Consider the following 19310-nt stretch of genomic DNA (forward strand, 5'->3'; position numbering starts at 1 on the left):
TGGAACTGTGGACAGAGGGTTTTCATGAAGCTGCCTTTTTTAAAAGAAAAATATTGTGAACTGATGTGGGAATGTGTAATGAAAGATTAGAAAAAAATGAGAAAATGAAGCTGACAAATTCACCCATCCCTATTGATGGCCTTTCAGCATTTGAAAATGTGACTTTGCAGACCTATGCATAATGTGGCTAAGCAACTGCTGATCCCCAATAACGAGCCCCTCTTGATGGGTTTTTACCAGGTGTCAACCCAATGATGGTACCACTCTATTTGAAAGCTGAGCCCCAATTCTGTTGCCATTCAACCTCTTTTTCCTACTCAGCCAGTTGTACAATGTATGATACAGTGGAACCTCGGTTTGTGGACATAATCCGTGATGGAGGCATGTCCTCAACCCGCAGTGTTCGTAACCTGCAGCACCATGTCTACGCACGTGTGTGACACAATTTGGCACTTCTGCGCATGGGCAAGCAGCGAAACCTGGAAGTAACCCTTTCTGGTACTTCCGGGTTTCCCGCGGTACGCAACCTGAAAACGTGTAACCCAAGGTACCACTGTACTCTGGGTCATGTAAAAATACTTTTATAAATAAGTTGCAGTCAGAAATGAGGCGATCATGTGGCTACATTTTCTTGCATGTAGCATCTTTTGCTCTCTAGTGCTAAAAGGCCAGGGATACTGAAGTCATTTCTGTTTAGTATGTTGTAAATTTACGAAGATCAGTAAGATCAATAAGAATTAAATTCATAAAACTCATTGCTTTGTAGCTGTACAGTCGTACGTTGTTTTGTGACTGGGATCCGTTCCGGAGCCCCAGCCACTAGCTGAAAATGACGCAGAGCAAAACGCCGCGTCTGCGCACGCATGGAGTGGTTTGCAAACCTGGAAGTAACCAATTCTGGTACTTCTGGGTTTGCCGCGGACGTTCACTGGAATGGATGCTAGACGAGGCGGACGTTCGCGGAGGTTTTACTGTATAGTGGAAGGAGCCACTGGGCCCCCTGCTATCCTCTCTCTGGGCCAGCTCTCCTCTCCTGCTTGCTGTGGGCCAAAACTAAATCATGTTTGATACAAAAGGTAGGGGACCAGCCTTGTCTCCAGGAAGGTGGTTGCCATGTAACTCTCAGCCAGACCAACAGAAAAAGGCTCCTGGTGGTTTTGCCTGTTTGTACAACTCCTGAGTGTGATCTTCAGGCTGCTATTATATATGTTTGCGCATGAAAATATGGAATTCACTTCTCAGACATCAGATATTTAAAATGTTAGCTACACTGAATCAATCCCATCTCTTTTGGTTTTGTCTCTGAGGAAATAGAACAGAGGGGAAACTATATACCAAACAGGATGTGGTGTTGCCAAGATGGGCTTCTAGGACCAGCCTGCAATTGATGGTTCTACTACTGCATCGTTCTCCAAATACCAATGGAATTTACCTCATCCTTGAAGAGTTTCGCTTGGTCCTCACAACCTGTCAGTGTCTGTACGAAGCTGAAGACCTTTGCAGAAAAGACACAACAGGAAATAACTGTGGGAATGGAAACAAGCACTCCCCCCCCCTCTCTCTCTGTCTGTCTCTCTGCCCCCGCTGCCTTTCAGAGAAAACATATGTATTATTATTACCATCTATTGAATTTGTTAGTCACTGTTTTTTTGCCCAGGGCAACCCAAAACAACTTACAACCAAACCAACAGCAAACCCAAACTCCCCAATATTCCAGATGGTTTTATTTAACCTGGCCTTTGTATAAAATTCATGTTATTGTGTGTTCTGGTGCTGCTTAAAATTCCTGTTCCGTTTTGTTTGTCTTTTTGGGGGGAGTGCACCTGCATTTTTTACTTTTCTTTTTACTATATTCTGATGTGAACTAAGGCATCTTGTGTATGTTTCGTTTTCAAAGCGGGGTCCAAATCAATCAAGAGTAATGATAATGACAAGAGGAATGGCTCACCTCATCAATGGTCCATTTGGCTACAGTAGATGCTGTGATCCCAGCCACTCCAGGCAGGAGCTTACAGTGCTGTTCCCAGCAGAGGGAGAGGGAACGGTCTGGGTGCGCTGACAAGGCTGACATAAAGAGAGACTGGTGCATATTGTCTGAAGAAATAGCTGGCAATGACATTCAAAGCATCAAGTCAGGCTAACGTGCAAAGAAAGAGGCCCCTTTTCTTCTTCTCTTAGAGCTTATGGTAATAACGTCTGAATGATTTGTGAAGCCTGGAAGAGATTCAGGACCTAACAGCACAGCAGCAAAGCCATGCTTGCTGCAAAATAAATCCATGGAAGCGGTGCATGAGTGAAGCTAAATCCTTCCAGTGCCTGTGCTCTGTGCCACCGAATCACTGCACCCCAGCTGGGCTTTCTTTCTTCTTCTTTTCCTCCTGGTTCTGCTCCATCCATCCAGGCCGATTTGCAACCCGTCAGGGATGTGCATAGGCGCTTATTTAAACTGCAACCTAAATGTGCATGTGGCTGGCTAGAAATGGTTTAACTTTTGCTCCCATAACCCCCAGCCAGCTCAGCTAATGGGCAGGGATGAGAGAAGTCATCCGCCATCATCTGGAGGGCCACAAGTTCCCCAATACTCCGAGTCGAGAGTGGATTTCATGCTCTTTATTCAGCTCATAGTGGTGAGGAGGAATGGAAGTTCCCCCAGAATGTCTGCCTTATATACATTATTTACACAATGGGCCCCAAGTGATTGGCTAATTCCGGGATTCTCCTGTAGGCCAATCAGGTTGCGGATTCCCTTCCACCTGGAGCTGGATTGGGTGGCTCCTGTGGACCAATCAAATTGCTGCATTCTGGATCCTATTGTTCTAGGACCAATCAGACTGCTGCCTTTTGGATCCTATTAAACTCAGTACATAACATACGGCAATCATATGAAGCAGGACTTAATGAACCTATCAGGAATCACCATCTAGTTGTAGAGATAAGCTTTCCTGGAAACTGCCCAGGTTGACAACTTTTAGCGCTGAAAAGGATGCAGTGCAAAGGGCTAAGGGAGAGGTGGATTGCAGACATGTGGATGAAAGCTTTTGGCTTACAGAAGTCCAAGAAGCATCTCAATAGCATCTTAACCCTTCTCACATTCCATTTTAGGAAGATTTTAGTCACTGGTGATAGGCACAGTAATCTAAACAGCATAAATGCGGGAAGCATCAGACCATATCTTAACAAAGATACTGCTCAAAATATAAAATAATAATCATATTTAAAATGCATGTCTTAGGTGTGTTGTTTCTAATTTAAACTGCATTTTTATATATTTTTTTTACTAAAAAGTGCATTTTGTCCATTTGTTTAGGATATAAAAAGAGCCCCTGTTGTATTGTCTGTCCACCTTTTAACACACTCTTATAAGAGATGCTCTTTGTTTGCTTGCTAGAGAAACACAGCCAGAGATAATATGCCCTTACTTTGGAAGTCTTCCTGCTGGATTTTCCGGTATTTCGGAGGTCGTCCCCTAGAGAAATAAAACAAGCTTCATCTTCAAAATCCACAGTGCATGGATTGAAAGATGACAAGTTTTGGTAAATCCCATTTACTGAAGCCTGGTTCACACATCTTTTTAAGGTGAGGGGAGAATTGTCTGAACCAGGTCTCTGTATGTCCAGGCCAGGCATAGGCAAACTCGGCCCTCCAGATGTTTTGGGACTACAACTCCCATGATCCCTAGCTAACAGGACCAGTGATCAGGGATTATGGGAATTGTAGTCCCAAAAATGTCTGGAGGGCCGAGTTTGCCTAAGCCTGATCCAGGCATTTCCTTAACGCATCTGGTTCACATTGAGGATTATCACTGTAATGGAGGGGAATGGGGGCAAACTTGCTCCTTCAACATTCAAGGACAGTGCGTCTCACTGCAGATATAGGGCTGGATTCAGTTCCATTAGCAGAAGCTAGTGCAATGGGGCTCCTCCCCATCTTTCCTTCCCAACACCTCCCCCAAATCCACTCTGAAGGGTTTAAAGAACCTGCAGAACAGCATGGGGGGCGGCAGAAATCTTGTGCTGATGGGAACAAGCCTTTTAGCACTATGTTGAGTTCCACCCTGAAGCAGAGCAGTAGGTTAGTTTCTACACACAACTGCACACCCATCTCTAGCCTCCCAGCAAGCAAGCAACAAGCGTTATAAGAGTTCAAGGACACATCTTACCTGGGGGGAAACAAGGAGGGTGTAAAACAGGGCTAGTAGGGGGCGTGGCCTGGGGAACAACATGGTCCAGACAGAGAAGTGTGGAGTGGGGGCTTGCCTTCGGTTTGTGCACCAGAGGTTCCCCAAACTTGCTATAGATATGGAGGGGTAATATAAAATGGCTAAGCTCTATGGAGCATCCACAGAGCAAAGAAGAGAAAAACTGTAGGAATGATCGCTGGGTCTGGAGCACACTCCCCACCCGCAGCCAGCCTCAGCCTGCCTGCATGCGAGACCTTGGGGTGAGGAGCACACCCCTCCTCACAGACAAAGCCACAGCTGTCTGAACATCGTGCCCTCTGTCTAACCTTTTGTGGTCTCAGTAGTCTGCGGTGCCTGGTTTGTAAGCTTTGTCTCTCGAGACGTTTTGTCTCCTTCGTCCTACACTGTGCAAGGGGAAAATGACGCGGTGGAAACAGGTGCCAAAATAACTTTGTACCACCCCACGATCTCGGGACTGGAAGATGTGTAAAGGTCACAGCCCAAAATGTATCTGCCTGGGTTTGCATATTTGTGTCAATAAAAGGAGGCTCTACAGAGCTGGCCGGCAGCTTGCTTGCAGCTCACCTGTGCGCAGCTCACCTGCATTATCAACTCCTGCCTCATGTCCTTCACTTCAAAAAACGTTTCACTTGGGTGTGATAATATACTAATCTCAGTGTGGAAGTCCAAGTGTATCACCAGGGCCAGCTGCCTTCTTACCTTCCATGGTGCCGTGATTTCTTCCGCTGAGAGAAGCCGATCAAGTTCCTCTTTCGGACGGAGTTTTCTGTGTCTGAGAGATCTGCCTTCATTCTTCCCTGGTTCTTCTCTGCCAGGGGGCACCCTGAGATGCAGTAATGTGCTGTAAATCTCCCGGTCACATGACCTGAGCCATCGCAACCAGGGGTTGGACACTTCCTGGAGAACAGGGGAAGCAGAAAGGAGTGCTTAGTTCTGAATATGACTGACAGCTGTCACATATAGGGGCAGATGCCACATAAGGCACAACCGCGTCCAACCTCTGATCTATCAAGCCAAATGCAACCCAGCAACCATGTACTGTATCTTGCCAGGGCTTGATAGTCCCACATGCTTTTCCAGTCTGTGACAGCCCAGCAACAACAGAAGTTTGTTGATCCACACCTGGATACAGCCTTGGTGAGCCACAAGTGTGCAGGTACAGCACAATTAACTTACATTGACAACCCATATTCCAGGTAAGCTGCATGGGCCACCACAGTTCTTGCTTCCTTGGCTATGGGTAGTGGGAACCTGGGGGAATGCAGCCTACAGCAGTAGACTCAGCAACGAGTTCCCTCTGTATTTTATGGCAAGAGCTCACCTGTGAAAGCTGTATTTGGAACTCTTGGTAGTGGGGAGGGTCTTACAGGCCAAAGTTGGGCAGCTTCCATTGGCAGAAGAGACAGGTTCCTTTGGCCCTGCACAAGAAGGGGAGAAAAATGATCCAGATTAAGATTTCTAGGGGAAGGACAGGTGCTTTGCATTCAGAAAGGTCCCTGGTTCAATCCGCAGCATCTCCACATAGGATTAGGAATGCCCCCTGTCTGAAACCCTGGACAACCACCAAGATGGTCATAGGCATCCTTCAAACACCACTTTAAACCATAGCTCAGTTGTGGCTTAAAGGTGAATGCATACTATGGATTGCATGAAAGAGGAAATGTGCAGTCCAAAAATTACCTCCCACTTTCCCTGCTCCTCTCTCACTGCTGGAGCTAAACCATTGGTTTAGCATTATGTTCAAAACTGGGTGCATGCTTTGCTTCTCTCCAAACCAAGAGCTATAACCATGGTCTGTTATCGGCTTACCACTCATACCTTTTTGGGGAGAAACAAACCAAAAGTCTGCCTTTGGATGTAACACTAAGCTAAACCATGGCTTAACTCCCAGCAGCGTGGCAGCAGTGAGACCAGAGGAGAAGTGCCCACTGTTTTTAACAGTGTGACCAACACACTTTAAACTGTGGTTTAAAATTGATGTGTGAACTAGGCCTTGGGGACCTGAGTTTGCTAGTGCTGCTGTATGCTAAACAGAGCTGCAGTGAACGCTTGCACCATGCACAATATTTGTCCTTACTGAGAGGAGGCTGCAGTGGATGCCCCGTTTTTGAGCACCACCCCACTGGGTGAATGTCTGGGTGGTCCGAGTCTATCCAGAAATCGTAGATATGGCTCCAGCCATCAAAATGGATCTGTAGGGCACAAATCAACAGGTTGCCATTAGACTTAGAAATCCATCTCCTGAGCATTAAACCAGCATGGAGGAAGGCAACAAGCATGTTCTGAGACACACATGTATCCAGGGCTGCTTCCTCAATGTTATATCAGAAGTTCTGCTCTTGCTTCCAATGTAGGTCAACCACCCCTATTAACAACTGGCCTATATTTCAGTGATTCACCAATAAGGTATAAGGACTGAGCAAGGAAGAAACCCACCTTTACCCTGTAGTCTTCTACATCCTCCACACAGGCTGCTCGGATCAGGGAGGGAGTTCTTCGGTCCACTGCCTCTAACCTCATGTTGATCAGGAAGCCGTGGGGCTGCCTCTGGAGAGGGAAGAGAATAGGGTGGTTAGAACAGTTATCTATCTATCCATATCTGCAGAGTGATGGACTTGGAGAATTTACTAGTTTGGCAAGAGTGTGAAGCCTTGCAGATTGCTAAAATTCAACCTGAATTCAACCCAGCTGGATTAGACTCCCACACTAGCCAATCAAATGCTTATTGGAAACTCACAGGCAAGACATGAGCCCAATAGCACTCTCCTGCTTGGGATCCTTAGCAACTGATATTGAGAGGCATACTGCTTCCAATACTGGAGGTAACAGACCCATCATGAGTCATAGCCACTGATAACCCTATCCTTCATGTAAAGTTGCATTGTGAGCATTTGCATGGGACATGCATCAAGGTCAGATTCCTCGCCTGTACCCATTTCACCACCATTGCCACAACCCTTCCTGGAAATGTTTGCTTATATATGGTAGAGACTACTCACCACCTTAAAGGCCCAAGTTGGCACCGCAGAAGCACCTGTTTCTGCCAAGTATTTTTCCCAGCTGAAGTTCTCAGGATCAGGGTAGTCTGGAAATGAAAGGGTCTGCCAGATGACAGGCTTTTGCTAGAGAGAATCCTTCACTAGTTGCAATAAGCTCTCAGGAACTCAAGATGGTCAGCATCAGCTATGTGCAAATCACTGACCTATAAAGTGGATTCCCCCACAATGTTTGTCCACCCCGTGACCTTCAGCCCATGCTATACAAAGGTAGGCTTTACAATTGATTTATGGATGTTCTGCTCTATTTCTAATTGAAATTTAAGAAATAAGCAATACACTGATGGGAATGCAGGCACCAGCCCAAAGGCACCTGCTTCAAAATCTGACATGAACTGAATAATCATAGGATTTTTGAGAGATTATTCTGACTCTGCTCCAGCAAATTCTGCACTGACATCCATTTCAACAAAGACTTTCAGCTGCTTCACTTTTTCTGATGTGGAGATCATGTCCACATGGATGTGTAGTTTGTGTGAATGCTACTGTGAGTTTCTAGGTGGTCAAAAACTAAAAACTTGCAATTGATAACAGTACTAAGCAATATGGCCCAATGGGCATGTCTTGTGTGGTGTGGAAGCAGCTGCAGTAAGAAGCAGAACAGGCAACAATTGTGTATTCACCTTGTGGAGGAGTGAGGGGCTTCCCATGTTCCTGACACCAACCAACCGGGTGGATGTAGGGACTGCTGGGGTCACACCTGCAATACAAATAGTGGCAGGGGAGAAATTTGATTAAATCTGCATTTAAAGGCAAAGCTACCAAATGTACACTTTCCAAAAGAATATGCAAACTGAAACACAGTCATCCTTCAAAATGCACACTCTTCCAAATTTTGATATGCAGTTCTCAAGCCAAGTAGTGTGTACAAAAATGCATATACTTAGGGTAAAGCGTGCATATAAATGCCTATATTGGTGACAATAAGATGCAAAAACACATTATACTGGGGAAATTGCTTTGCAAAATTACACGTGTTAGGCAAAATACAGAAAAGAGTCGATTCAGAGAAATCTCACTGAAATGGCAGGGAATTTTCATTGTCTTTTCTAAAAAATTGCAAATTGATACAGAAATACGGAGAAATGAACTTAAGGTGGGGAAAAGTCATTGGCTGTGTGGCGAGGTGGCATCACAGATCTGCCCTCCCAACACTGGTACAGCGCTCATTTCACTTCAGACCAAGGGAGCCGGTGTTTGTCCACAGACAGCTTTCCGGGTCATGTGGCCAGCATGACTAAACCGCTTCTGGCGAAATGGGACACCGTGATGAGTGCCAGAGTGCACAGAAACACCATTTACCTTCCCGTCGCAGCAGTACCTATTTATCTACTTGCTTTTGAACTGCTAGTTTGGCAGAAGCTGGGACAGATCAAAGGGAGCTCATCCCACTGGGCAGATTCAAACCATCGACCTTCAAATTGGCAAGCCCAAGAGGTTCAGTGGTTTAGACCACAGCACCACTCGCTCCCTACTGGTGTTACAACACTTACCTGGATTGGGTTTAGGAAGGTGGCAGTACGTTTCGGCTATGTAGGTGCACCCATGCCACCCTGACCTCACCTCTATCCACCAAATCTACAGTAAACCTGTAGATTTTTAAAAGAGTTCATCAGATGCTTCCAAACCATCTTTAATGGTTCCTCCTTTCCTTAATCAACTAACGAAAGCCCAAATACCCTAACACAGGATCAATAATGTTTGGGACAGGGAAGTTGCACAGAAATTGTGTAAGTACAAAAAGGCTTGCAAACAGTAACTTTGTACAAGTTACCATGTAACATCTGAGTGGAAAAAATGTGACTAATCTTTGTAAATAATAATACTAATAAACTTGGTTCCATTTCTGAACAGTTACAACCAAGATTCCAGCAAAATACAAAATGATGTTCCAAGACAGTAGACTTGATGGAACAGAGAGAGTGGCTCAATGAGAGGTGTGCAATTATAACTCTCAGGACAATTTCACGTTAACGTTCCTCGAAATTTCGAAAGGCTTTTATCAAGCAAGATACACCTACAACTCAGCCTAAGACTGCTCTTTCTGTGCAATCTTTCTGCTCCTCTCTCACCTACCAGTAGTCATATGTGTCATCCCAGTTGTCAAAGTGCACCAAAAAGCGATTGTCCACCACATCTGTCACTGTGGCAACGCATATCAAAGAAGGATTCATGCGGTCCACTGCTTCAAGCTTCATACCCACTTGGAACCCTGTAGGAGCAGCGTTCTGAGGAAACAGAAGAAAGAAAAAACCGGGCCCTTTTCATACATGCACCCATGTGCTGCAATCCTGAGGTGTAGCAGTGATGTGTGAATCGCACAAACATGTAGGTGGAGCTGATGGTGCACCTATCTTGCACTTCCTTCGGGGCATCAAATACAAAAACAACAAACAGCTATAATGCAGTATTGGTAATTTATTTAAATTCCATCAAGTAATCAATCTGTGGAAGGCCACAGTATTAATCCAATTCAATTCTTTATTCTGTTGAGAGTCTTATTTTTATGATGGGCTCCTCCAGATAACCTGTTTACTGAGCAGTTCTTCTGGTTTCCTTACACAAAACTTTTGTGGAGATCAGATGATATCTAGTGTTTATTGAGCATTTGCTCTGATTTGTTTGTGGGATGTTTATATGACGATAAGCATTCATCCTCCATTCATCCTGATCTGCTTGAGAAGTGTTGACACGTCTTCCTGTTACTCATTCCTGAATTCCACACTATTCAAGGCATATCCCTGTCACTTTCCAAGTGTTGCTGTTTTAAAAGGAGGGAGGGACTTGCTGCAATAGGACCTTAATCCACTTTAACTGCAGAAACCTTAATTTCCAGTATGCCGGAAATACTGACAGTCTGGCGGGGTCCTGCATGTGCATCGATACTAAACTTACTCCTCTGAAGCTTTCCAATCCTGGGGGCACACTAACGGGGCAGGCTAGGTTCTTTTGTGTGTTGTTGTATGCAGAAATATTTCTCTTGCCACAATTTCCAGAGCACAGAGAATGGGGGTAGTTTGCAGGCAAACGGGTCAGCTGCTGTCATGGTATTGCCAGAGCAGGAACAGGCAGAGGGAGGGGGGCAGGAAGTGGTGATTGAGGAAGGAGGGGACAGCTGTTGAACCAGAGCCTCAGCACCACACAGGAAGTTCTGGCACAGACAGTGAGACAATGCCTATTTGCCTATTTGCCAGAGAAAGGAGAGAGTTAAAGAGGAGGGGGGAGAGGCATCATGTGAAACTTCCCTGCTTTTTCTGTTGGAGAAGAAGCCACTCCCAGAATCTGAGCCGGAGGATTCAGATGCATGATTGTAATGCGCTGCTTGTACATATGTAAAATAAAGACTGTGTGTATGTGTGTGTATATCTATTTATCTATCATCTATCTATCTATATAGATATATATTTGAGTGAGCAGAGGTACTTCTTGCGAAGAGCATTCACAAGCCATCACAGCTACTCACACTGTCTGGAGTGAAAAATAGGTGCTTTGGAGCAGCCTGAGCTTTGGTTATCCTCAGATAGTTGGCCCAGTTGAAATCTTCTTCCTTGTAACCTAGACATCCTAAAATAAAAAAGAGGCGAAAAAAGCATTTCAGTGGGCAGCCACACCTCCCTCTTTGACCTACGGAAACAAGTGAACAGTGGTGGTGCTTCTCAGCTTCCTCAAATGTCAGCTTCTTTTGGGATGACACTGAGATACTTTAAGGCCACATTCACACCATACATTTAAAGTGCTGTGGTACCACTTCAAGCAGTCACGATTCCCACTCCCCACTCCAAAAAATTATGTGAGCTGTAGTTTATTGAGGGTGCCAAGGGTTGTTGGGAGATTCCACGTCACCTCCCAGAGCTACAATTCCCAGAGCAGTTTAACAATCAATCCCTTTTCATTCTGCGAATTGTAGCTCTGTGAGGGAAACAGCACCCTTAACAAACTATAGTTCCCAGGATTTTTTAGGGGGAGTCATGCCTGTTTAAATTGCTACCATGGTGCTTTAGATGGGGAACCTGTGCCCCACACACATTAATGGACTCTAATCCGCATCAGGCCCAGCCAGCACAATTAATGTTTAACTGGGTTTTTCCCCTCTATGTTTCCAGCAGTTCCTATTTTAGTTTTAAGCCACCTTGAGTCCCTATCAGGGAAAAAGGCTGGATAGAAAGAGCAACCCCCACAGCATCTGGAAAGCCACGTTTTCCCCACCCACACCTTGAAAGCTACTGAGGTCCCTCTCTCAATCCAATTTACCTATGGTGCAATTTACACAACTCAGTTATGCAAACAGGGCTGTGATTCAGGTTCCCACATGCCGGCAGCCACTCTTGCTTGGCTATCTCCACATTTGGGGAGATGCTGAGATTTCTCCTGCAGCAAGGATGGAAGCTGTGCCTGCAGATGCACCACCCTAATTCACTCACCTTTGGGGGGCTGGAGTTTGTGTCCTGTTTTTTCAAACCAGCCGGCAGGATGAATGTTTGGGGAGTCAGCGTTCAGCCAGAAATCATGGCATTCAGAGTAGCCATCAAAATGAAGGCGCATCCTATATCCACATACCTGCATGCAGGAAAAGCAACAGAAAGGGACATGCTATCTCAATGAATGGGTTTTCATTCTGCAACTCTTTCTGGAAAGGATAAACCAAACTTACTGGTTGTTTCCATCCCTTACTGGGCTGGTCTGTCAAAATTCTGACATGCTGGGTCCAGCAACCAGTTATTTTTCTACCTCCGGAGAGGTAGGAATCTGGCACAGGTAAATGATGCTTACATCATAGTTCATCCATTTCCCAGTCTGCAGTCTGTGCGTAAAATCTACAATAGTGTAAGCATTTACATTTGATTTCTAACTGGTTCATAGCTGCTTTCTATCTCAAATTAACAATGTCTAATGAAATAGATTCTGCAAACACAGGGATGGATCCGAAGTTCAGTGGGTCTAGTCTAACCCCTGGCAGGCAGCAATGGGGCTTAACAGAAAAAAGCATTCCAATATATAACAGTGAGACTGTTATATGCACAAAGATGGAAAGATACAGCCATTCTACTACAGTGGAATGGTTGATAGCATTATTGGACTTAGCCAAGATGGCAAAGTTAACGTGTTTAATTAGAGACAAATCATTACTCACATTTACTAAGGATTGGAAACTTTTCATGGACTTTTTGGGTAAAAGAGAAAATGAACTTGTAATATCTGAATTTGAAAACTGAAAAAATATTTTATTTTATTTTCCATTTTATTTTCTCTCTCTTTTTCCTTCTTCCTTCTTTTTCCTCCTGTCTTCTTCTCTTTTTTTTAGATTAGATTTTAAACTTTTTTTTATTCTGGTGTATTATACAAAGATACTTTGTATTGGGCATGAACTTTTGTAAAAGTATCAATAAAAATAGATATGTCAAAATAAAAAAAACAGAGCAGAAGAGCTATTGTCACATTCAGAGCCCTGCCAGCTACAGTTGGCAGGTGGGAATTAAACTCCAGTATTTTTTGCTAGGTCAGTTCCAGGCAGGTGCAGCAGAGGTCAGGATCAGACCTGCTGCATCAACCTTCTGGTAGCTGGACCAGCTCAGAATACAGTGGATCCTTGGCTAGCCCAGCTTGAGCCTGTTTCAAGGATATACTCCAAACGCCAGCAGCCAGAATACCACTGGCAGTAGCTTCTGCCTACCTGTGGTAGGTGCTCTTGGGAGATCCACAGTGGCCAAAGCCCCACCAGCAGATCCCAACCTAGCCCAGCTGAGTTTGACGCAGGGCACCTCTGCCTCATCCTAACCCCCTACAGTACAGCAGTTTGGGGTTCTGGATTGCTCTGCAAGTTTGGCTTGAACCCAGAGCCCTGGAGTGCTCCATGAAGTGAGCTTCTACAAGACCCTTTGCAAGGATCTGATAACTCCATTTCAGGGAGATTGGTGACTTATTTAAGCTTTGTACTTCAGCAAACACTCATAAAACAGATCCGATGGGGCTGTGCTCTAGTTGTATTTAGAATAGCCAGAAAGAAACCCAGAGGGAGGCAATGGGTAGTATCCTACTAACATGTCCTGTCAGCACAAGGATTTCAGCATGCGCAATGCCCCCTGCCCCCCACCCCAATATGCAGGTCCTCCTAGAACAAATTTAGGGCATATGCAGGGGAAGGAAACGGGAGGGAAGTCCCATTACACAAGCGGAAATCCATGTGCCGGTGGGATGCATTACTCAGTGCTACTTTAGATGCAACCTATCGTGGCCTTCAGCAGTTCAGATGCAAGAGAACGCAAATGGACAGACCCATCTCACCTCGGCCACAGTCAGGATGAAGTACATAGAAGGGTGCTGAGGATCGATCCCCTCCAGTTTCATCCCCACCTTGAAACCATTCTTGTGCTGGGGGGTCGACTGGTGCTAAAAGGAACGAACCACAGGAAAAGGTGAAAAATGTTTTATTGCCATTGCTGGGCTGCTTGTCTTTTACACCGCTCACCCAATGGAATTCTGCATTATATTAGGGGGGGAATGGTTTGCAAAAAAATGTGTGTACTGGGGAAAATAGCATACAAAAATGTGTATATTAGGAGAACTTATCATTAAAATGCTGTTGGTTTTCATGAGAACTTAAAAACAACAACAACCTGCAAACTGATGAGGACATGTGGAGAACTGAACTTAAGACTGAAAAAATGAGGAACTGAGAGAAACCAAAATTGGCCTATCCATAATAAAGAATTGGCTTGCCAATCATGGTTTGTTGGAGTGAACAAAGCATGAACCCTGGGTTTGGACACAGCACTAAGTCAAGGATCATAGTTAGTTTACCCCTGCAGGAATAAGAAGGCCCAAACCAAGCACACTCTACTTGCCTAATGCTCCATGCTTTATGTATGAACACAACCTTTATTAAAACACGCATAAAGCAGCTGCAGGGAGGTGTATGCCTTGAGTGATGTCACAGGTAATAGTCAACAGACTCCTGCAGCAGCCATACACACAGCTTTTGTTCTCCATCTGGGAAGAGGAATCGGATTCTCTCAGGCTTAGCATGAAGTGTGCTGAAAATGTGGAAAACTGGTTTATCTAGAACATCCAGTAGGATGGGGAAAACGTGTATGAAAATGGGGAGTAAGTGATGCAGCCTCCTCACTAATCCAAAAATACTGTCTACATGGTCAAATCAAGTTAATCTCAAACAGAGTGCTTCCAATAGATACGTTAAACTACTATGGATCACTTAAAAATATATATAATACGTTCAAAAGAATACACTGTAGATTCATTTTATTCCCTCAACACCTTTTTAGAATTACTCTCCCATGTGATTTTCCACTGACAGAAAAGCAAAAAAACAACAACTGAAAATAAATGGAACTGAGAAGAATCACATGAAAAGCATGATTAGACTTTTAAGGAAAATAAAGCAGAAGCCATGATTAAATTGTTGAGTTGGAAACAAGGACACACGGGTGGAAGGCAGCGGAAAATAGAGACTGACTCCTAACGGAATAAGAGGTTTCCTCACACTTGGCCATATTTACATTCCTAATTTACCCAATTTTTATTTCAGTCTAACTGCTACAGATTCTCACATAGAGTCCTGCAAACTGTGGTCAGTAGATGGTGCTAAGAATTCTTTGACAGAAATCCCTCTCATGGAACTACAGTTCCTAGAATTTGCTGGGATTAGGTACACCCACAGATGACAGAAACAGGGGCACTGTTAACTCACTTCCTGGAACAGATTTAGAGGGGCAGCAATGGCTTTCTGTTCTTCAAGGTAAGATGCCCAGGTCCAACCTTCTGTCTTCTCCTCGCTGGAAACTGAGAACAGCAAGACACACACCAAATTTAAATGGTCAAAGCAATAGTAGCTTCATTGGCATTTAGACATTTTGGGGGCAAGGTTCAGAAAACAGGAAAATGAGTTCCCCTGTCCTGTCCTCTCTTGGTGCTGCCCTCCTGCCACACATACAGTGGTACCTCAGGTTAAGAACTTAATTCGTTCTGGAGGTCCATTCTTAACCTGAAACTGTTCTTAACCTGAGGTACCACTTTAGCTAATGGGACCTCCCACTGCCGCCCCGCTGCTGCCGTGTGATTTCTGTTCTCATTCTGAAGCAAAGTTCGTAATCTGAGGTACGATTTCTGGGTTAGCGGAGTCTGTAACCTGAAGCGTCTGTAACCTGAGGTACCACTGTACTGCCATTTATGACCCTCAACTACTTCCGCCTTTTGAAGACACAGTAATTGAGGGCAGGACAAGTGATGTATGTTACCCAAAAGCATGGTATTCTGACTTTGATTCAGCAGTTGCCCTCTTGCTGGTCACAGACACTGGGAATATAAGAAAAACAGCTGCTGGATTAGACCAAAGGCCCATCTAGTCCAACATCTTTTTCTTACCATAGGAAGCCCACAAGCAGGGCAGGTGAACTGTAATGTTCTCCCCCCCCCCCCACGTTTACAAATAGCTTTTATTCAGAGGCATACAAGTGGCCATTGATAGCCTTAAACCTTCATGAATTCGTCTAGTCCCCTTTTAAAGCTGTCCAGCTTGGTGACCATCACTAACTACATCTTGTGGTAGCAAATTTCATAATTAGTAATCATAATCATAATTTTATTATTTGTACCCCACCTGCCCCAGCCACTCTGGGCGGCTTCCAGCATATACAGAAACATAATAAAACATCAAACATTAACTTAGTGCATAATTTAACCATGCACTGTGTGTAATTAAAAAAAACCCCTTCCTTTTCTCTGCCCTGAATATCCCAGCATCCACCTTCACTGGATGATACCAGGATTCTAGCATTAGGGGAGATTGGAGGGGGGAGACTTCTATCTAGTTTTCCTCCACATTATGCATAATGTTACTCCATCATGTGACAACTCAGTTAATGGGATGATGGCCAACCCTTTATAATCATGAGTGGATTGCATTTCTGATGCAGTATATAAGGAAAGCACTTCCTATATTGAGCTTCCCCTTTTCCCCAAGGCAGCAGACAGAGGGCAGATGGGTGGACCCCTCCTAGAACGTTTAGTTTTCATTATGTTAATTAAGACTTTGGTCCTCTCTCTACTGAAGCATCAGCAAATGCAAGCAAGCCGTATTCTCCCCACTTGCGCAATATGAAGTAAACCTCTTCCTGCCTCCCTGTGAGCTGGTCAATCAATGCAAAGGGATGACTTAGGAGACTCAGCACTAACAATGTAATTGCATTACACTGTGGCTTTATTGAAACGATTCAATCAATTAAATAACTTTAAATGTAATAGACTTAAGTATTTCATTTTTGCTCTTTTACATTGACTTACAATAGCCTCCAACTGCATCACCACCATCTCTCCTCTGCACCCAAACTACTAATACTTTCTAGCTAAATGCCTCCCGCCTCCAGTTGTAAGCTAATGGCAGGGACTGCCATACAAAAATATTATATGAAGCAAAAAATCCAAGTTGTGTAGACAGATACATGCACTTGCTTGAATGGTTTAACAGCTAGATATAAATGTAGGAAATAACAACGACTACTTCTAATAATATCTATTTTATGGTTTCAGGTGTTTCTGTGTGTTTTGTAATCTCTGCAGCGTTCTGAAATGCACCACTGGATCATAAGACTCTAGAAGAACTCTTGATTGACTAGCCTAACAGGAACTTTTAAACCAAACCCACTCCATCCCAATACAGTTTAGCCTCCACCTTCCAGAGAACAGGAGTAAATAAGGAGTGCCACACTTTATTTATGCAAGGAATCATCTTAGTAAACAGAAAATCTGAATGGCTTGAGCAAGAGATCTATGCGATGAGCTTACCAGGCTGACTTGTGTTCCATTCTTCATGCCCCATGCTGCCAGCAGGAAGTTCTCCCCCAGAGCCATTTGTCTCCTCTTGCTTCACTTCCTACATCATACAAACAAAAATCAAACCTTCCTACTCTGAATTAATTTACTGCTAACTTCAGACTCCCCTATTTATCCAAGTGAAAAGAAGTCCTAGGGTAGTTGCTGTAAGATCAGTTTCCCCATGATGAAACAATACCGAAATTCTGCATCGTTTTTATGCTACCTGTGGGCTCCTCTAGACACCTTGTTTATTGACCATTCATCCTGATTTGTTTGCACTGAGCTTATGCAGAGCTTAGACTATGTCTGGTCTTTATTGAGCATTCCTCCTGGTTTGCTTGTGGGGCATTTATATGCCTTCTATTCAGCATTCATTCTCCCCACACTTTTCAGTGAATTTCCCCATCACTTTCCAAACTGCAAAAAACCCAGCTACTGTCAAGAGTAGATTTGTTGCACTGGGACAGGAGAGAGCTCTAATCCACTTTAACAGTGCACGTACATTTGAATCCCTCACACAAGTTTTGACAGTTAAAGTATTAAAAAAAAAAATCAGTTAGAAACAAGTCAGTCAGGTCAATGAAATGAGGAATTGTATATATGAAAAGACAATGTTGCTTTGGGACTCTTGCACATATATGGAAGAACACCCCAGCTGTACCATTTGCTCTGATTCTTCCTCTTCCTCCTCGGAGGGGCTTTGGTAATCTTTCCTCTTCCGCTTCTTCACTGGCTTGAGGATTTCAGTGGAGTTGGTGCTGCCAGCAGAATTCTCCACGATGACAGACCTACAAAGCAAAGCAAACTTTTGCAGACTCAGGCCCTCTACCGCCAACCATGTTTTTCAAGCAACGGGAACTGCTTGGCCTTGAGCACTAGAACCGGCTCCTGCAACAAAATTGTGATCACTGTAGAAACTGAATGGAGGAGGCAAAGCCTCACTTTGGAGGGGATTGACTTTTTAGGGAAGCAAGACCTATTTGTACCAACCAGACGAGAGGTTCAAGTCCCTGCTCAGCTGTGAAACTGACAGGGAAGCCCATAGTATGTCAGCTGATGCTCCGGCCTACCTCACTGGCCTGTTTTAAGGATAAAATGTGATACCCCAGCCCTGGCCCCAACAGGCAGCCCTGTTTAGGGAAGCTTTTAATGTTTAATAGGTTATTGTATTTTAGTGTTCTGTTGGAAGCCGCCCAGAGTGGCTGGGGAAACCCAACCAAATGGGCAGGGTATAAATAATAAATTATTATTATTATTATTATTATTATTACCCCTCACATAAGTCACTCTGGACTCCCTGGAAGCATTGTGAGACACAAATGCTATAAATATTGCTCTTAAAACCCTCCTAGATGTGTTGCCTCTCTTTCATCCTACAAATCAAGTCACCAGCAGTCTGTGCTCTGCCCATCTTCTCAGGTGCCGACACTAAAAGCCAAGGGGAAGACATCATGAGGTAACTTGTCCCATGGGGCCTTTTTCCGATGAGGGAAGTGCAGACAGAGGTGGCAGAGTGCTGGAGAAACGCTTAATGGAAAGAAGAAACATGCACACTATCCTTGGCCCATTTGTGAGTTCAAAACCCCCCTGAATTCTTGTGACTGAGGCAATAAAAATGGATGTCTCCTCTTCTTGAGAAACTGGGGCAGGGGAGCACATTTCAGCACAGGAGCAAGTTTAATATAACCCACCCAAAGGAAAGAGAGCTTCCAGTCCTGGCAGATACACAGCAGCATTTCTTTCTCTCCATTTCTTCTCTCTCCAAATCAGAAGAATTAGGAATATGCAGAGCTGCAAAATTCCTCCCTTCCTCCTGCCTATCATGCAAGGACAGCATCCCCCCTTCTTCTTTTTTTACCTTTCTTTGAACTGCCGGTGGCAGTTCTCACTGCAAAACCCTCTTCCTTCCTGGGCTGACCCTGAAACGTTTCTTCGGCCGCAGGTGCTGCAATGGCACAGGCTGTCCGCGGTTGGCAGCTTGGGAGCCTCTGGGACATCCGAGTCTAGGGAAACCAAAAGAGAAGAAAAGACTCAAATGGGCCACATTGGTCACAAGCGAACTCAACAGCAGCAGGCCGGCCAGCTGGCCCAGATTCTGGCGTGGCAAAAGTGCTTGTCTGAGCACTCGTGTCAGAAGCACAATGCTAAGAACCAGCTTTAGCTTGTCTGCACAGTGACACACAAGCTCAAAATTGTGCCTTGTAACAGAGCACTCAGAGACTAGA

General features: G+C 44.5%; 2 protein-coding genes across 12 annotated transcripts in view; one reads left to right on the top strand and one right to left on the bottom strand.

Annotated features, from left to right (window-relative positions):
* The window catches only part of LOC308588109 (uncharacterized protein), a 336103-nt gene that overhangs the window by 120703 nt on the left and 196090 nt on the right, over positions 1–19310 (top strand). The window lies entirely within an intron of this gene.
* Positions 1–19310, bottom strand: part of L3MBTL1 (L3MBTL histone methyl-lysine binding protein 1) — a 43579-nt gene that overhangs the window by 5861 nt on the left and 18408 nt on the right. For 5 of the 6 annotated variants that reach the window (XM_081196127.1, XM_081196131.1, XM_081196128.1 and 2 more), the window contains 17 exons: positions 18944–19088; positions 17747–17873; positions 17056–17143; positions 14963–15054; positions 13540–13644; positions 11679–11814; positions 10721–10821; positions 9334–9485; positions 7881–7957; positions 7201–7286; positions 6638–6748; positions 6279–6393; positions 5523–5619; positions 4901–5098; positions 3420–3466; positions 1949–2106; positions 1433–1495 (listed from right to left, as the gene is read on the bottom strand). In XM_081196127.1, the coding sequence (XP_081052253.1) occupies positions 1433–1495; positions 1949–2106; positions 3420–3466; positions 4901–5098; positions 5523–5619; positions 6279–6393; positions 6638–6748; positions 7201–7286; positions 7881–7957; positions 9334–9485; positions 10721–10821; positions 11679–11814; positions 13540–13644; positions 14963–15054; positions 17056–17143; positions 17747–17873; positions 18944–19088 (1898 nt within the window). The remainder of the gene's footprint in view (positions 1–1432; positions 1496–1948; positions 2107–3419; positions 3467–4900; positions 5099–5522; positions 5620–6278; positions 6394–6637; positions 6749–7200; positions 7287–7880; positions 7958–9333; positions 9486–10720; positions 10822–11678; positions 11815–13539; positions 13645–14962; positions 15055–17055; positions 17144–17746; positions 17874–18943; positions 19089–19310) is intronic. The other variant, XM_081196132.1, reaches the window with a different exon arrangement.

The sequence above is a fragment of the Podarcis bocagei genome (genome assembly GCF_964188305.1).
Source record: "Podarcis bocagei genome assembly, chromosome: 5".
Taxonomy (NCBI): Eukaryota; Metazoa; Chordata; class Lepidosauria; order Squamata; family Lacertidae; genus Podarcis; species Podarcis bocagei.